Here is an 18,788-nt window from a genome sequence, read left to right as displayed (position 1 = left end):
ATGATATGATATATAAACTTTCTAACCAGAGAAGTTAATGATCCGAAGACCTTGCGATCTACTTTGCATCAGATCACCTTAGCAAGAGATCTAAGCGCCTCTTATGTACACAATTCTAACGCCAAAAGAAATATCAATTAAAAGAAACTACGCTCCAAGCTCGAAATGAAGGAATGAAACAAAATGCAAAAAGTGCACGCTCCATGCTGTGCCAGAAAGGTACACGTAGGTACGGGATAAGGGGAGTAACAGAAGGGAAAGGTGGATTTAGTAGCAGATACTTTCTTAAACCTTAGGATTGTTCGAAGATTGGTTTGGAAGGCGGCGCATAGACCTCTTGTGAACCGGGCATTGATTCTTAGAGGCACAGAGGTTAGGCTTGGTCGATATAGTTTAAATATTTATATGGAAGGGTCTGGTTTCCTGGCGTAGGCAACATAGCTGTTTTGGAGAAATATGGTTATTAACGCAGGAACTATATTTTGGTTTATAACAATGTTGCATAGTAGGTATCCAGGGATATAATATCAGAAACGGTCGGATCTGGGGTAAACTTACTATGGGACATACATGTGGTAGTCCTTTCGTTTAAACTCCGCCTGCGCGCTTCTGATGGCTCTTCTAGTCTCTTCGAGTGATTTCTGGTAAATTATAGAAACGAGCTGTTAGCTGGCGTTTCCGAAACAGCTCCGTTCCAAAATATCGAACGGTTGTTAGAAATAACAATGTTGGAGCGGCGGGTGTGCGTACCTTTAACACTCTGGTATAAATTTGGAGAGAAGCTCCCTCTGTGCCAGACGCAACACACGTTAGTTCAAAAATCCAACAGTTACTTTCTTGGACCTGAAACGTAAAAATTGGCACAGAGGCATAACATACCAACATATTCGATCATGTTTAACAGGTTGAACGCCCCGATGTCCCTTTCCACCTTATCCTTGGGCCAAAGGCCAACTGGCAACTTGAAGACTTTTACGGTGATTTCTTCGAACCCTGCCTCTCTTAACCAGCCCTCTATGTGTGGACCTACTACCACCGTATGACCGATTCTTTCGAAGCCTTCGGAGACGTTGCTAAGCCATGTGGTTAAGGCACAGTCCTTTGGTAGGGTTCCATCGTCGCTTCGTAGTTCAGCGGCACTTTCCGCAACTTCGATCCAGCCTCCTGGCTTCAACATCCTAGTTTTGTTTTGGATCATATGTGAGTATGGGGCCGTTCGTGTTCTGACGCTGTGCCGGTGATGTTACGTAAGTTCATACCTAAATGCTTCTCGACAAAACTGCGACCAGTCGGACACAGCCCCGTGAACTTCACGGACATGTACGAAATCGTAGGAGCCCGGTGTTTGAACCCATGGTTCGTTGAAGTCGTCGATTTCGAATTTAACGTTCGGAGGAACCCTGAGGTTGAGATTTCCACGTTAGAAATGTTTCGAACGAGGATTATGGTATGTGATTAAGCTTTACCATCGAGGCTGTATCGGAGATAAATCTATCCATGTAAATTATAATATTAGTGACCATGAAGCTAGGTTTCCATGTCTGTGTAACGTAACATTGAGTTAAGCTTACCATTTCCAATAACCACAGCGCTGGGGTGTAAATCGCCCATTTCCATGGCCCAGATCCCGGTCCCGGTACCGACATCCAGAATTTTCTAAGGCAAAACCGTCAGCATAAACGTTAAACACAACCAAGAGGCTTAGCCTTATCCGTCGGAGCTCATGGGAATAATTACCTGCGGACACTCATCTATGGGAGCCAGATATAATTTCCCTCCTAACCGTAAAGTATACACCTGATGACTGTGTCGAAAATAGGTCAGTCCCTCCTTCTCATCGTTATGTTTCGTCCGCAGCTGGATGTTTCATACACGAGGTCCATTTGGTTTTGTTGTTTCTGGCGCAGAGGGAACGGGTCAGCCGTTAGTTCTCATAAGGGGTGATTGATATACGTAGGCGTTCGGGATTTTTCAACGGTGATTACGTACTTCGTCGTTCGGCACAGGCCATTGCCCTTCTTTGTAACCATGATATCGTCTTCCATTTTCGAATTTGTAGTCTGGGGAGCATGCGAAAGGTAAAAAGTCAGTGATGTGCGCCGCTAACAATCTTGTCGCAAGATTTGGAATTTTGATAGGTAAGGTGCATGTACGTGTCCGTGGATTTGATCGTGGGAGTTGAACTTACCGGTGGCTGAGGTTGAGAGAGAAGTGGTGATACTCGCGCTTTAGTTGGTAGGGGAAGGTATGTTAGTTGCGAGCGGAAATAGTCGATATTGATGTTAAAGCTTGGCGCGGGGCTACGTATGCATATATGATATTGAAAGATGCGAGTGAAGGAGAACATACATGTCGTCGTATTCATAGAGGCCATCATAATCTTCGTCGTAGAATTCTCTTTCTGCGCCTGATTGTGGCTATAATATATTCAAATTATATGACAAGTCAGTCGACCAAAGTCAAGAATATGAACAAATTCAAGCGAAGGCCTGTATGCCAAAGGCTTTCAAGACAGTATAACTATTGGAGACATGTAGACAGACCACTATCTGAACCGGAACTATGTCGTCGTAGAGAATCATCTTGTCGGTGGGCGTAAACGCACAATATTCTTAGCCTAGCCGCCGAATATTATCGAATCTCGAATATTAATCCCAGTACTAAGAGGCCGGCGCAAATGTTCCAACAAGAATAAACCCACGTGGGCCACGAAAAAACCCGGTAGAACCAAAAGTTTGGGATCAAAATATCTGCAGGTCGAGGCAAACTCGGGACGAGAGTATTCTCCTTTATATTTCAGCTGGTAGTTTTCCTTGGGACATATTCCGACCGGAATATCTTACTTTGAACCGAACCAAGCACCACACTACATAAAATTTCAACTTGAAATTATTAGGCACGGAGAAATCCGTTTTTGAGTGCCCACAGCGGGAGGGGACGGCCAATTCTAAGCCTGTCAAAACGGTCCTCGAGACGACTTTGGTTAGACTAGGATCCACAGCAGAGCCGATTAGCGACAACTAATCACCCTCGGCGCACTGTCCTCTGCACACCACCACCGCCATTAGGAAAATATTCGAAATGAAGGTACGAATGAAAAGCAGCGGGTGTGCATGGCCGTTCGTCCACTCTGCAATTCCTCTGCAGGGATTCTGAATGTTTCAATAGCAACTCAACAAGAGCTTTTTCAGGTGATCTTCTCGTCTCCAAAATCCCTGAACCAGTCATGCAGGGCCGGGATGAAAACTCGGGATGTTGATTTCGATACCGTTGATCGCGATTGGTGGGGTTAGAAACACATGATATTCCTTCTCTTGAATTCCCCTCCGTTTTCTCTGCATGCAGCTGGTTGCGGATAATGCTTTTGTTGATGGGAACGTATGATCGAGGCACAGATGTCAATTATCGACAAGGTAATTATAATCGATTCCGTAGAGGCAGGCATGACCTAATAATCGCAACGGTGATTATAGAACGGTTTTTTGGGGAAGCTTATCAGCACTGATAGGCCGTATATACAGTGACACTCTCGTAGAGACTTGATGCTTTAATGATATATTCATTCGTCGTGAATACCACCGACGTTAACTATCAATTACTTTTCATATCTACACAATTCACCTCCCCAATCAAAGATCACAAGCCGCCACCGATACCCCTCCTGTTTCTTTGATCTTCTGCTTATCAAAGCAGCGCAAAGGCGCCTCCAAACCTAAAAATCCCTTGTCTTGGTTTACGTACGCCAAAAAAATATCCGAAAATGGAAAAGCTAGTGGCGTCGAATTCAAAGTCAATTGCAACTTACGTCGTCGATTTCGAGCCGCCTGAAAAAAGAGATGGTACGGCTGAACGCTCAATATAATGTTTTTGTGGAAAATACCAGTCACCTGTTACCTCCTTCCATCCCTGATCATGAGAGTCCGAACGCTGTTGCTGATGTCGCTTCCGGGAGTGGGTGGGCTTTTACTTTTTCCTTTCTGGTCATTGGTTTTTAATTTGCATACGTATGTGTAGAGAAAGGGGACTGTGAAAACTAAACTTAAGCATCTAAAATGGTGTTAGAATATGGCTTACCCTCGACTGTAACCGTAGACGGCTTTGGCATCACGGACCGCCTCTTCCCAGAGACATTCACTCTTCGCGAAAACGCTAGTTTCTCAATGTCCTAGAGCCCATATCGGAAACACTGTATGATGTGGTTCATATCCGGGGACTTTGTTTGGTTTCGGAAACTGGAGTGGGATGGAGTTGTGAAGAATGTGAAGAGGATGATGATAAGGCGATTATCATATCATATGTACATACATTATAGGCAGTTTAGGTATGGATTGGATGCTGATTTGATTTGATTTTCGATCGATCGTTTATAGAACCCGGTGGCTACCTAGTCTGGAATGAGACTAACCCCGGCAGCACGCAAGCTATTCCCCCATCCATTGTTAGTCTCCCTCACCATCTCCGTATCCTCCAAATTTTGACGAATTATATTTTTAACCCAGTCGGCTGACTTTTACGATCTACTAGCCGTTGTGATTCCATCCCAACCCACCTCGAAAACAACGGTTTCACAATACTCCGGAGCCTAGTGTGAATCATGCATCAACCCCACCGGCTGCTGAGGGGGTTTTATATTCATATCACCGGGAGTAGGTTTAAGTCGGAGACGGTAGAGACGCGGAGTAGGAATTATGCGAGTGGGTTGTGTCTTGTACGGCACAGGATAATGTGAAAACGAGTGGGGGGGTTTATAGAGGAGTTTTTGGGGGAGGAAAAGTAGGGTGTTTTTTGATCTTATATGAGTGGTTGAGAGGAAGGGGTCCTGGGGGGCGAGATTTGTTCGCCTCATTATATAAATAGATAGACCTGAAGGGAACGGGGATGGACAAGTTCAAGATCGATTGACGACAATAAATGTTATCTATTTATACTAACTCGAAATTTGTATTATATTAGAAGCTGCAGGCTACCTACCTGCAAAATTACTTACGTAGTGCCGTAGCTAGTCTAATTCCAATTTAGTATTATAGATAGCCTCCAAATCCTCGCCTTCGATACAATCCACCTTCTCGCCTACACACCTCTCCACCGCCACTTCCACCTCTTCCTCCCCTTTCAAAAGATCCAACCACCCTCTGTACTCCGTCTCCAACAGCTTCGCCGCAACCCTCGCAACATCAGCCCTACTAACCTCCCCTCTACTCCCCGTCTTCCCCAATAAAACCCCTTCTCCACCATCATCATCCGTCAACGTTCCAGGTCGTAAACAAATATCCGCAAACGCTTTCCCACCATCTCTAGCAGCCTTGGATCTTGCGAGTAGATACTCATCTGCGGCTACTTTGGCTTTATAGTAGTTTGCCAGAACGTTTTGGTTGACGTTGTCGGCGGAGGATTTGTCTTCGGGTGTCCACCAGGGTGGGGAGTTACGTCGGGAGGCGATGTAGGATACCAATAGGAACTTTTTGACGGAGGAGGCGGGGGAGGCAGCGGCGTCGATGTAGTATCTGCAGGCGTCGCGGTCGATGGCGAAGGTTCGTACCGGTCCGCCTTTTCCGGCCGCACCTATGATATGCAATCAAACCTGTCAGGAATACAGATATATATAGATAAATATATATTGTATTTAACATACCGGCACTCCAAACGACATAGTCCGGCTTAACCTGGTTTAATACCCTGCTCGCATCATTGGTGGATTTAACATCCTCGATGCTTTCTACGAGGACTTGAAGGTTTTCGGGATGGGATTTTGCGGCGGCGGCGGTGATGTCTGATTCGTGGTCTTTGTTTCTGACTACGGAGGTTACACGCCAGGACTTTTGGAGGAGGAGGGGGGTTAGCTTTAACGCTACTTTCCCGTGGCCACCGAGGATTAGGACGTGTGGAGTCGACATTTTTTTTTTTTTTGTTCTTCGGCTGTGTTGAAGAGTGGGATTTTGTTCGATCGATATGATATGGATTTTTCTCGAGGTCTGAGAAAAGATCTGAAGAATGGATAAATCAAGATGAGGGGTAGGAAGGTCGATTATAAAGATCTTCTAGCTCCCAATCAAATATGATATGTGATATAGCTTTTGAAAGGGAACAAAACCACGTCATAGAAATAAAAATTTATCAGCCTGGCTTCGGCTCCCCGCATTCCACAGCTTTTAGCACGCAATTCAATTGGGGTCCTGGGTCAATCCGGTGAACCAGGGCAGACGGCTGGGCCGGACGGATTACTACATACGTTCAATGGGGTATAGAAGGTGGGCAGGCGCAGGTTAACTCCTTGAGGATGAGAATGCGTGTATAACCGAACGAAATAGTTCAAATGGCTAGTAATTTTTGGTTATTGTTCTTTCGAAGCTTGTTATATAAGAAGTACTCAGATACAGCCGTAGGTATTAAAACGGGGGATGTTGAACGACCCCAGCTGCAGGCGTTTCTGTAAGCACCGGTCTTGAGCCAGCTGTGCCACGAAAGAGACATGCTTTATACAGTCCGCAGTCGGTATCGGAAAATGCATTTTAGTTCTGATCTCAATTCACTTTCTTCTCTGAACACAACGTCATCGGGAAAAATTAGTCTCGAGGCCAGGGGGAAATTATAGAAACATTTGCCTCTTTTTTTTTACGACGTCGTGATTAACCCTCAGAACCGATCCCCCGTGGTGGAGAAGCCCTCTGCACCCGATATCGATATATCGTAAAACCAAAAGCCATCTGCATGCTTCCCCCTATATAATGTCCGAGGAAGATCCAAGACTATCCGAGGACGAGCCTTATATGCGGTCATGCGGACCTTGGAACGCACCCGGGCAAAAAACCCAGTCGACAGGACACAAAGACGTATATACGTCGCAACCGCTATCATCGCGGTCGTTATCGTTATTTGGGGACTGTTGAAGATGCGCAGAACTCGAAACTTTATGGTGATTGCATTATTTCGGATTTTTGCCGTAGGATATTTTGTGGGGCTGGTGGTTTTGGCGGTTTTGGCGGTGCCTCATTTGTTTTATTTTGTTTGCTACGGTGTGACATTTTATGTTCTTGTGGTGGTCGCGAAGCTTACGATTGAAGAGATGCTTGACACATTTAATCGGGAGGAGGGCCCGTATTGGCTTCCTGTGATTGCGAATGATGTGAGTTTCATGATTGTGATGAAATGTCTTCCATCATGAAGTTCTTGACAGGACCCGGAGGAGGAGGATGAGGCTGTTATTGTCATCAGTAGCGATGTCCACTTCTATCATTGAAGACTTGAATTGTATTTACCCAGGTAGTCTTAAATAGCCTTGGTGGAGATATGTATAAGTAATTTATATCAGAAATGACAGTATTGAACAGTAGCTTGAGATCCAGAGCAAGAGTAATTTTTTAAGCATATATTTGCAGTCCGTGGGTTTGAGGTTCAACTATATATTTATTAGAACTATATGTAACGGACACGAACTCGATAAACTTATTCAAGAAACTAAAGAAAAGTTCGAAAAAGGTAAAATCGTTAAAAGAAACCCGGAATATAGAAGATTAGAAAATCAACGGGGAGGTTCGTGTTGCACGTTGATAGCTCATGACCACATTCACAACACACGATGCTCGATGGACAGCTTCAACCTCAACCTCAACTTCAAGATAGCATCTCCATCGCACTCTATATATACAGCTGGCACTCTACTCCAGATAGCTCCTCACCTCCACCAGGCAAAACCTCTGATCGGACAATTGGAGACCCGAGCCAACCAAGCACTGGTAAGAGTTTATCCCGCCGATCGCGAAGCAAAGGCCCATACAGCTGACTAACCCTTACACCATTTGATTAGATAAACCCAACGGTTGGGAAGTACCGGACGGCAGCTAGCGTCGTGAACCCCCCGATGGATACGCTTAAGCTACCTTCGAGGTGCTGAAACAACGCACCAGCATCCGCTGTGTCGCAGCTAGACAGGTCGGATCCTGGCTGGCGAGCATGCATTTTCTCGGATTCTTGCCTATTTGAATGCTAGAACCCGGTTCGAAACCCCACATCGGCTGTCCGGTTCCAACCATGCGCGATGATGAACGAAAGCCAAAAAAATAAAAATAAAAAGGTGAAGGGGACATGCATGTGGGATGACAGGACCGACACGAGACACCACAGAACTCTTTTCTGCACATCCTCCTCTGGCTAAATGCAGATGTACAGACACCTGGGAGCTGTGATACGTTTCGTTTCTGCCTCCGTCCGTGAGGAGAGCAGCAAACCTGACGAGAGACCATTTCATGCAGAGACGGTTGTCATACCGTGAGCTCATGAGCTGCAGGCATACTCCCTTCTACCTGCCTGCCTGCCTGCCTATGTATTGTATACATATATATGTACACCAACTGGCACAGGTCGATGACGGGTTGGACCGTTAGACGCATGCCGCTGACGAGAGATGCCCATATGCATTTTGCTCCAGGACAATACCTGACCCTTGGTCGCAGATATTGGGAAAAAAAAAAAAAAGGTGTGCCTGCCCTGAGTTCTTTCTGGTCTATTTTTCCGATCCTGTCCTTGGTCCCATGCCTTGCATTGCATATTTCAAGCTAACGATGTGAAGGAAGAGGAACAGAACGTGCTTGCTGGCTTGCTCTGCTCCTGCTTCTTGCTTCCTGTTCTCTGCTCTCCCATACCTGACCACCGCTGCTTGCTCTTCGTTACATCATGCTTCTTGCATGGAGGTAGAAAAGAAGAAACAGAAAAAAAAACAAAGTCCCAAGCCAATTTCCTCCCTGGCCTTCCACTTTGGACACCCCAAATAAGAAGCCAAATTCCCCGTTTTTCTCTGGAACTTGGAACAGCCTCGCCCGATCGTTAATCAGTATTTTATTATTTTTGTCCTTTGCCCACCACACGACACTTGCACTTATCGTCACCGTCCATCGCTTGGATTCCTACGCCTCTTGACCGTGTTTCTTTGCTAACCTCACCCTTCGAAAGTTTCGACTTCTGTGCTTTATCGACGCTTCCTTTTCCTATCAGCGGTTAACGGCAGATCTCTAGGTTATTTGTTTGTCTGAGAAAGAAAGGTTGCGGGCCAAGGCTTTCACACTAAGACCGATAAAAGCGATTAATATTCTGTTGCTCTTGGGCTTTTCTCGGAACATGGACCGGCCGTACCAGCCACGATTCACGAATCCCCCTCGACATCCAAATCAGTCTCCAAATCTCTCGTCGGCATCGTCACCGGCGTCGCCAGTAACATATCATCATCCGAGTCATCACGGTTCCCCGTATGCTCCTCCTGAACTGAAACATCACCATCACCGACCGACGAAATCATTCTCGTCACGAAACACGCCTCCACCTAATTCGACATACTCGTCCCATGGAGTGGGAATGGACGATAGAAGATATATGTCACAACCACATCCTCCTCCTCCACCACCACCACCGCATCACCAACCGCCACCGCATCCTTCATCTCACCCTCATCGACCGCCTATGAATAATAATAACGATAAGAGGCCGGTGTACCCAGGGGACCGCGTACCGAACCCAACTTGGAGCGAGAGTATGGATGAACGGTTCCACGACCCTCGTAGCTATCGACAGCACGAACAACCACCTCCTCACCATCCTTCTTCTCATCCTCAGCACCCCTTACATCCGCACCACCCCCCACCTCATCGTGACGGTATGCAAACGTCTACAAAAACTTCGGACGATATGAGGATCTGATTCGCTAATTCATTCATACGGGAAATTCACGCACAGATCGACCCGTTCCACCGTTCCACCGCCAAGAGAATGCTACTCCACCGCTTTCTGAGGGCAATTCTAGCGGACGAAGCATGTTGAATGCCAGCCCGCAGATGTATCGAGGTAGTACTCTCTCCCTCCCGTCCGTCTCATCATTGTAATTGCTATCGTCATCATTATTATTGTTATCAAAATGTCATGGTGCCCCGTGAAAAGAGCTTTTCTGTCCAGGCCCAAGCGGAGTCTTTTTCTCCTCTTCGGTTGCATCACCCAACCGGACGCAGTTGAGCGAAAAAAACAGACGCTAAACCTTATGCATGGTCCTGGTCTGGGCCAGCCTGCCCACGGCGCGGTCCACAAAAGAAGCAGCAAGCCTGCGTGTGCGGTTCTGTGTGTCCGTTTTGCAGCCCCTGTTGTCCCTCTCTTGGCAGAACTTTTGGTCGGCATTCGTCATTTTGCGATGGAAATCGGAAGACGCGCGAAAATTGAGTTGAATTTGGCTGACCACGTTTTCGACCCGGCCGACAGATCAATCCCACCAACGAGAACACCCGCCACGAGAGCATCCGCGAGAACACCCGCGAGAACATCACCATCCTCCGCATTTCCACCAGCCAGGCCCGCCACCACCTCCTCCTTACTCCAACGGCCCTTCTCTGCAGTCTGCCCAGCAGCAGCATCACCAGCTTCAGCAACAATTGCAGCAGAACGGGCCTCCGCCGCCGCCTGGCCACCATTCGGGGCCTCCTCAAACTGGCCCCTTCCCCCCTCAACCCCTGTTTTCTCAACCACCATCACAACCACCATCACATCCTCCACCTCCGGGACCGCATCACCACCAACGTTCAGCTTCTTACTCGGAACCTCATCACCAATCACAGGCCCAATCGCAATACCATCATCCTTCCCCGCACCTTCCACCCAATCGGCCAGCGTCAACAACTAACCGATCGATGCCGCCCCCTAGCCCGCCCCATTATTCGCGGGCGCCGCCAGGGCCCCCGTCGCATCCACAGAATTTCCCCCCTCCTCCGGCTAACGCGCCGTTCGGTGGTGGCCGAGACTTACCTTCCATATCGTCCCTCGAAATATCGCGCGAGATACCCCGGCCTTCACACATGTCTCTGTCGACTATTCTGGGAGATGGACCGCCCGGCCCGCTCGCTCGTTTGGAGTCGTTGACCCAATCCGTCTATAGAGACCCTGCTCGTACTCTGGGACCGGATCTATCGCCTTTAAAGCGACCGTATACTCCTGGCGATAGGCCGATCGGTGGACACGCAATTGAACCTTCTCGTTCGAACAGTCCGCCCATGAACAAGCCACCGCCATTCCCTGAAACCAGAACGCCGCCTTATCGGCCCGGGCCTAGTATATCGCGTCCGCGCGATCCGCACTTCTCGCCACCGACACGCCCATTGTCTCAACCCACGTTCCCACCCCAGGCAGAAGCTCAACTTCAACCTCAAGCACCACCTCCCTCCAGCCAGCCTCATCCCCACCCGCCAACCTATCATCATCACCAGGAACGAATTCCCGAAAGGGAGCCATTCCCGTCGCAACCACCTCCTCACCTTCGAGCACAGAATCACATTCGTACGAGCTCCTATCCTGGCAGCCCTTACCAGCGTCAGATCACGGAACCTCCACGTCGGGAACCTACACCTCCTCGAAGTGTTCAACCGCCTTTGCCGCGACACAATCACACCCCCAATATCTCCCCGCCAACATCTCACCATCCTCCACCTCAACCTCAACCTCACCCCTCGCCCTCATACCATCATCCTGCTCCTCCTACTTCCTCAGTCGCGTCGCTTTCTTTCAATGCCTATACTACGCAAATGCCCGAATCCCCATTCGCGATAACTCCCGGCCTGTCCAACCAACATACGATATCCAGCCTTCACCAGTATGATAACGATCGCAAAAAGCCCGTAGGCAACGCTTCTCTCGATGATCCAGCACAGATCCTCGCCGACCATTCGCACGACCCCAAACCCTGGGAACGAGAACACCTCGAACGTGAACGAAGTACCGACAATCCACCCCTCCGTGCTGAAGAAGCGCTCGTAAAGGGATTTCACGAACGAAAATACCCTGGACCATTTGCGAACGATCAAGTTTCTCAATCCCCGAAGCTTAAACGCGAGATTATCGTAATCGATGAAGGCGACTCGGCTGTCAAGAAGGATGAGGATATCGAAATGGGAGGTATCGAACTCACCCATAGCCCTATGAAGCGGGCGGACGTTATACCCGTCGAAAGGGCGGTAAAGCGGCGACGGGGGTATTATACAGCTAGTTCAAACCTACGATCCGATAGCACGTTATCGAACCTGGAGGACGCGGCTGCGGCATCACTGTCAGGAACACCGGTCAAGGGCACAACAACATTCACATCCGTCAACCCCAGCACCAGCAATAGCAACACCGGCAATAGCAACACCAATAATCTCCCTGTCATCCCACCGCCACAAGTCATCGACAACTCCGAAGTCCGCGCCGAGCTGGAAAAGCACGAACGACATCACCTCGGATCGATGGTGTACACCCCCACAGTACTTAAAAAATCCGGAGCGATAAAATCGTACAGCCATATCCCGCTGTTCATGGAACGCGAGAATTGTACTTATTTAATCCGGATCCCGTGGTATTGTTTGTCACTCGAGGAAAGGGAACGGGTGTGCAAGAAACGGTTATTGTGGGGTACGGAGGTTTATACCGATGATAGCAATATTTTGGCGGTACTGGTGCATTTGGGATATTTACCGGCGGTTAGAGATGGTGCTGAAGTTGTGGAGTATGCATCTGCACACGATGCCGTTATCGCACGACTTGCGGCGCCTAAAAGACGGGGGGCGGGGAGGTCAAAGGAGATTGCGGCGGCGGCGATGGCGGAAGGAGGTGTGCCTAAGACGAGTGCTAGTGTTCAAGGGAAGAAGGATTTGTTGGTTAAGATTGTTATATGCGGGAATTTGGGGGAGTATAGGGGTGTGGTCAAGTATGGATTGAAGAGTAGAGGGTGGGATGGAGGACACGATGGGATGGGGTTTATGGTTGAGGATGTTAAGTGGGTTGATAGTGCTATTGGGTTTGGAGATGTGAGGGGTGGGAAGGGGGTTCATGAACGGTTGAAGAAGTGGGAGGTTATGAGGAAGAAGAACGAGGCGGTGGAGACGTTGGTGACTAATACGACGGGTGCTGGGAGTGGGAATGGGAAGGAGAGGGAGGTTAGGAATTTGGGGAGCAGGTGGCTTGTCAAGGAGGTTGTTGAGAAGAAGGGGGAGGATCAGGAGAAGGGGGGGTCGAGTGGGGGTATGGATTTGGATGGGAGAGAGGAGGAGGGCGAAGTAGTGGTTAATGGTGCTACTACTGCTACTGCCACTACTACCAAGTAGATAGGTATCGGAGAGAGCAAGGTGATAGAGTCACGATTGTGTCTGTGTTTTTTATGATGGCGGCGTTTGGAGCCTACTTTTATACCTTCCTTAGATGCAATGAGAATAGCGTCCGTGTATATTATTGTGATATATCGATAGCGAATCATTCGGGATTCGTCCTCTTACATACATACATACCATATCCAGGTCTAGACCCTGGTTTTTGTCATAGGAAGGCCCTCGTTATATAATGTCCTTTCACTCTCAGAATTATACCCTCTTGTTGTTTATTGCTCTACATCGTAAGCCAAAGGTTAGATGATCCTATAAATAAAATTAATCCGACATCTTTGTACGACCGTCCGGAATAGGCAACCCGGGCTGACCCGCCGATGACGTCGGCTTGCAACATTCCCAACGCGATTTAGTTCTTTCTCTTTTAACTCCACCCCCAACTTAACTTCATGACGTCTCCGTTCACCATCTACATACTACTCCGCTACTTCTACCATTCCGTTCATGTAACAAGTACCCCCTAGATCATATACCAAAATGCCATTCGGCATCGGCGAAAGACTCAAATCCACCGGCGCATCAAAGGATGCCGCCACCCCAAAAAAACCACAGTATGACGTCGACCTTATCACGCTTCTTACGGATCCGCAAAGACAGGATTTATTACACCTTATTACTGCGGCTACAGAGGTAATGCGGACATCTCTACTTCATACCTTCGATCCTGCGCCTCCGAAGAGTAAGACGAAGGATTCTACTTCTTCTTCTCCTTCAACTCCGCCGGATAGTACTACTACCCTTCCATCGACCGAAGAAGATAATAACACCCCGACTCCGACTTCAAAACCATCGGCTTCACCAAATCCATACTCCACCGATCCAAAAGAATCAACATCCTTATCCCGCTTCCGTCACGAAGCCACAGCTTCATTCGACCGCTGGCAACAAGATCTCCTAACAAGGATCTATGATATCCTCAACCCACCAGATCTAGACTCCCGCGTCGGAACCGCAGCACACATGCAAGATGTCGTTGGAAACGACCAACCTTCACAATCACTATATGAAGAAGGAGAAGGAGAAGGAGGGGGAGAAGAACCACATCTATTGGATAATAATATAGAAAACACCCGGTTCCCCGCTATTCCAACGGGATTGATAACTTCCTTGCCTGATCCTGCGAAACCATTGATTTTGCATTCGATTTTATTATTGATCTTAGGTCTTGAAACCTACGACGCCCGGTCCAGGGCTCTCCTCAGAATCCTATCTACGTCTTTATCCCTCCCACCACTAACCCTCGTAACCCTCGAAAAATCAATAGCAGAAACCCTCGTCGCCGCCGCCAAATCCCAAGACTCCAGCATCACAATGTCAGCAGACTCCTCCCGCGACCGCCGAAAGGCGAATAACAAATGGAACCGTCGTCTCAAAATCGGGATCGCTGGCGTCGCAGGCGCAGCAGTAATAGGAATAACCGGTGGTCTAGCGGCTCCATTAGTAGCAGCTGGGATTGGAACCGTAATGTCGGGGATCGGATTAGGTGCTACTGCTGCAGCCGGGTATCTTGGGGCGTTGGCGGGGAGTGGGGCGTTAGTCGGGACGTTGTTTGGGGCTTATGGGGGCAAGATGACGGGGGAGATGATGAAGAGGTATGCGCAGGAGGTTGAGGATTTTGGGTTTGTGAAGGTTAAGCCTGGGGTGAAGGATCCCTTGGGTGATCGGGGTTCGGATGGGGATATAGGTGAAAATGAGGAGCAAGGACCGCCGTTACCTCCCCGCCCTTCGGAATCATCACCACCATTACCTCCTCGTCCGACATCATCCCCTGCTACTACTTTCGACGAAATCCAAGCCAACAACCACAATAACACACCCCCACAAACCACACCAGACACCTCCCGCCTCTCCCTCACAATCGGAATCTCCGGCTGGATCACCTCCCCAACCCACTTCATAACCCCCTGGCGTTCCCTCTCCGCCCACACAGAAGTCTACGCCCTCCGCTGGGAATCCACTGCCTTGATGGACCTCGGCAACGCCCTAACCACCATGTTAAAAACCTACGGTTTCGCATACCTCAAAATCGAGATTATCAAAAGAACAGTCCTGGCAACATTGATGATGGCGTTGTGGCCCATCGCGCTACTAAAATTCGGACAAGTCGTGGACAATCCGTTTAATATTGTAAAAACCCGCGCTGAAAAGGCCGGGAAGATTTTGGCAGATGCGTTGATCAATAGAGTTCAGGGGAACAGACCGGTAACGTTGGTGGGGTACAGTCTTGGTTCTAGGGTAATATACTCCGCGCTTGTGGAGTTGGCGGAAAGGAGAGCATTCGGAATAGTCGAGAACGTATACCTCCTCGGCTCCGCCATCCCATCCAGCGGAGACAGCTGGATCAAAGCCAGAACGGTAGTATCCGGCCGCCTCGTCAACGTCTTCAGCGAAAATGATTATATACTAGGATTCCTGTATAGAACTTCGGCAGTACAATTCGGTGTCGCTGGACTACAAAATGTGAAATGGCCGGATGGGGTGGAGAATGTGGATATGAGCGAGAGCGTGGAGGGGCATTTGAGGTATAGATACTTGGTGGGGGATATTATTGGGCATATCGGGGGGAGTGAGTTGGTGGATTGGAGGATCGTGGAGGAGGAGAAGAGGAAGGCGGAGGAGTTGAGGAGGCAGGAGGAGAAGATGGAGGAGGAGGTTAGGGAGAAGGAAGGGAAGGGGGCGGAGGCGGTGGAGGAGAAGGGGATGGTTAGGGATGTTGCGCAGATGAGGATTGCTAGTTGATTACTTGACTGGCTACAGCTTTTGATATGCATACTAGAGATAAGAAGTATACGGTAAAGGGGGGTATAGGAGTCAAATTGGATATTTGTTCGTGTGTATATTAATTTCATCGTCGTTAAAAACCCCTCCCTGTCGAAGGTTTGAAAGAAAAGTTAATGATTAAAAGCAATTCTAAGCAAAATAAACCACGTTCTTTTTTCTTCTTTTGTGCCCAAAACCCGCCATTCCCATACCCAATTCCCATTTTAAAAAGCAAAACCAGAATTTTTTAAAAAGAGCAAGGTTGAAGATGTACAGAGAAGAATAAGTATTGTTGTAAGCAAGCAAGCAAGCCAAAATAGATGACCCCAAACTGCGAAAAAAAAAAAAAAAAAAAAAAAGAAACGGAAGTCTCAAGGTAACAACGCTCAGGCACCGTACTCCTTCCCTGCGATCTTCCACCACCTCGGTTGGCAACTCCATCCGTTCAAGTCGAAGCTGTCTTTCTTCTCAAATGGACAAACACACTTGGAGTACTTGTAGAATTCATCCGGTTGCGGACATCTGCTCCATGGGACGTGCATGTATCTATACCGAAGCCCGTTAGCGCTATCACTAATTTTTATGAAAATAAATGTAGAGAAGGAACCTACCCCATATCCGCAAAATGATGAACCTCCTGAGTTCCCAAAAACAAAGCCGCAGCGATCGAATGAACCGGTGCATCCCCCCACCTTTCGTAAAAGAAACCCCCGGCGCTATCCAAATGATCGAAATAGCTACGATAAGCCTCGCTTCTCCATAAATCCAAGCTAGCAATCTCAAAGTTCGACCAAAAGTGACAGCCGTTATACTCTGGTGGTGGATCAGAACTCAACGCTTTACCCTGATCTTTATCTTCGAGTAAATACTGAAGCGACGAGTTGGAGTTAAGGTATTGTGGATTCTTTTTCATGAACTCGAGGGTTTGGGACCAGAGCGTTGGGATGGTGGATTTGTACTCGGGGAGGGTGATTGTGAAGCCGTATTTTTTGCCGGAGAGACGTAGGAATTCGAAGGGATCGTAGTCGACGTCGCAGTAGAAACCGATACCGGGTTCGACTCGCCAGTACCACTCGTACTTATCGAGAAGCTCTTGTCGCCAGAAGAATCCGGAGTTGAAGCTACACGCGTACACCTCATTAGCTTCGACTAAACTTTATTTATGGGTTCTGATATCAAGCATACCGGCACATATGTCTATAGGAAAGAGAACCACCGTAGATGACCCGGTCCTCCTGCATCTTTCTCATAGCAGCTTTCATTTTATCCTGATCGATGGATTCGGGGATGCTCCAGTGTTCCTTGGGGATTAATCCGTATTCGGTCTTTCCTGATGCTCGCTTGGTGGTTTCTCGAATAAACTCCTCGGTGAATGGGACATCGTTGAGGAAGGTCCAGGGGTAGTGGAATCGATGGTTGAACCGGTCTTCGATTTGTTTCATGGATTTAAGGGCGTCTTGAAGTTCCTGGTTTCTATTCACCAATGATTTCCCTTATATTAGTAAAATAATTCAATAACCGCAAAACTGAAGGCTATATGGGTACCTACCGAATCAACATAACAAAAGAAGCCTTCTCCTTTCCAACCTGTACCTTCGAATCCTGTGGAATAGTCCGCCCCTCTCCCACCGGACCGAACCTATCCGTACTGGCACTATCATGCTGCGCCTTCCCCTCCGTCTGCGTCTGAGTCTGACTAGGCGGCGTATAAAGCTCGCCCGAATTCCGTCCGGAGGTCCAATTCAACGGTGTCACAAAGAACCATAATAAAAACCCAACTAAAAATGCAATAACGAGAACTCTGACTATTCGTCTTCTTTCGCCGACTTTTTTACGAGCTGAAAACCTGTCCGGCCAGGATCCGGTTCCGATGCCGTTTATTCCATCCGGTAGCATGCCCTCTCGGGCGGATTTGTATTTGTCGAAGGGATTGGAGGTGAAGGAGGGGGAGATGGGAGAGCGGTCTATTGCCGGGTTGTACATCGCGACAGTTGTACCCGCCTAGGCGTCTCGTAGTATCGATGGTCAAGATGGTATGATATGTTAATGACAATGATACTGGTAATCAGGAGGTAGGCTGGGGGTTATAAAGGGGTCCAGCACCGTCGAGTGGCCATGTAAGTAAGTATGTAGAGTCGAGGAGGGGAGTAGGAAGAGAAGAGAGGAGAAGGGGAGGTCTGATAATTAATTTGATTTGATGTTGGCGTTTCAAGCAGCCTGTGCGATGATCCGCCCCCAACTAACTCAAACCTCCTTTTAGCTTCGAACAGTTGGAATTTACTTCTCGACAGCTGGAATTCGACTGACTTCAAACCTCAAAAACACATATCATGGTATAGAATGGTATACGATATAAAATACTCCTGGTTCAATTCTAGGAGACAATTGTCGACAAAATGGGCTACGGCTGAAGGGATATCAAGGAGAAGCGATTTGGGCCGGACCACTCACGACCCATGCAACAGCTCCCAAATATAGCTTGGCCCCCTGCCGTTGTAGTTGCATCGGTCATTTCGGCTAGCTTCAGCCTTGCAAGAAAGCACGCGAGCCACTGGGAGATGTGGCGGTGGCTAGTTTGGATACCACTGTCGCGAGACAAAAAGGTCAACAATGATAATACGGAACCTTCTCTCGAAGAACGCTTGCGGATGCGAAGATTGACGCGCGCTTCGTGAACCAAAGCAGTTGGGCTCGATCTTTTACCGAAATATGCCAGTCCCGCAGTTTGGACTTTGATATTGCAGATATATCGACCGGACGGCTGATATATCTGGCAGAACGGCTTTGCATTGTTATGTCACAAATAATAGGCTACCGCCGTTGGAAGATATCTAGATATATCTGGCTTGAATGCTATGCATATAT

The 18,788-nt window shown here is 48.2% G+C and overlaps 5 protein-coding genes across 5 annotated transcripts; 2 read left to right on the top strand and 3 right to left on the bottom strand.

Annotated features, from left to right (window-relative positions):
• Positions 1-401: 401 nt before the first annotated feature.
• On the bottom strand, positions 402-2,582 carry DFL_006658 (uncharacterized protein; the record flags this gene model as incomplete). Its single annotated transcript, XM_067636120.1, has 13 exons — positions 402-441; positions 559-641; positions 751-788; positions 880-1,178; positions 1,260-1,400; positions 1,467-1,491; positions 1,572-1,656; positions 1,738-1,804; positions 1,873-1,898; positions 1,990-2,060; positions 2,189-2,226; positions 2,350-2,417; positions 2,544-2,582. 13 exons carry the CDS (start codon positions 2,580-2,582, stop codon positions 402-404), a joined length of 1,020 nt encoding a protein of 339 aa, XP_067487769.1.
• Positions 2,583-4,999: 2,417 nt separating this feature from the next.
• DFL_006657 (uncharacterized protein) lies at positions 5,000-5,894 on the bottom strand (the record flags this gene model as incomplete). Its single annotated transcript, XM_067636119.1, has 2 exons — positions 5,000-5,562; positions 5,633-5,894. The coding sequence occupies 2 exons, from the start codon at positions 5,892-5,894 to the stop codon at positions 5,000-5,002; spliced, it is 825 nt and encodes a 274-aa protein (XP_067487768.1).
• A 3,217-nt stretch (positions 5,895-9,111) lies between these two features.
• Positions 9,112-13,106, top strand: DFL_006656 (uncharacterized protein; the record flags this gene model as incomplete). The annotated part of the gene is made up of 3 exons (XM_067636118.1): positions 9,112-9,643; positions 9,724-9,831; positions 10,237-13,106. 3 exons carry the CDS (start codon positions 9,112-9,114, stop codon positions 13,104-13,106), a joined length of 3,510 nt encoding a protein of 1,169 aa, XP_067487767.1.
• Positions 13,107-13,640: 534 nt separating this feature from the next.
• On the top strand, positions 13,641-15,902 carry DFL_006655 (uncharacterized protein; the record flags this gene model as incomplete). The annotated part of the gene is made up of 1 exon (XM_067636117.1): positions 13,641-15,902. The coding sequence occupies one exon, from the start codon at positions 13,641-13,643 to the stop codon at positions 15,900-15,902; it is 2,262 nt and encodes a 753-aa protein (XP_067487766.1).
• A 407-nt stretch (positions 15,903-16,309) lies between these two features.
• DFL_006654 (uncharacterized protein) lies at positions 16,310-17,906 on the bottom strand (the record flags this gene model as incomplete). Its single annotated transcript, XM_067636116.1, has 4 exons — positions 16,310-16,469; positions 16,535-17,044; positions 17,109-17,396; positions 17,473-17,906. 4 exons carry the CDS (start codon positions 17,904-17,906, stop codon positions 16,310-16,312), a joined length of 1,392 nt encoding a protein of 463 aa, XP_067487765.1.
• Positions 17,907-18,788: the final 882 nt, after the last annotated feature.

The sequence above is a fragment of the Arthrobotrys flagrans genome (genome assembly GCF_004000055.1).
Source record: "Arthrobotrys flagrans strain CBS H-5679 chromosome Unknown unitig_8, whole genome shotgun sequence".
Taxonomy (NCBI): domain Eukaryota; kingdom Fungi; phylum Ascomycota; class Orbiliomycetes; order Orbiliales; family Orbiliaceae; genus Arthrobotrys; species Arthrobotrys flagrans.
The sequence above is the reverse complement of the archived record's forward strand: the minus strand, read 5'-3'. Positions and strand labels throughout refer to the sequence as shown.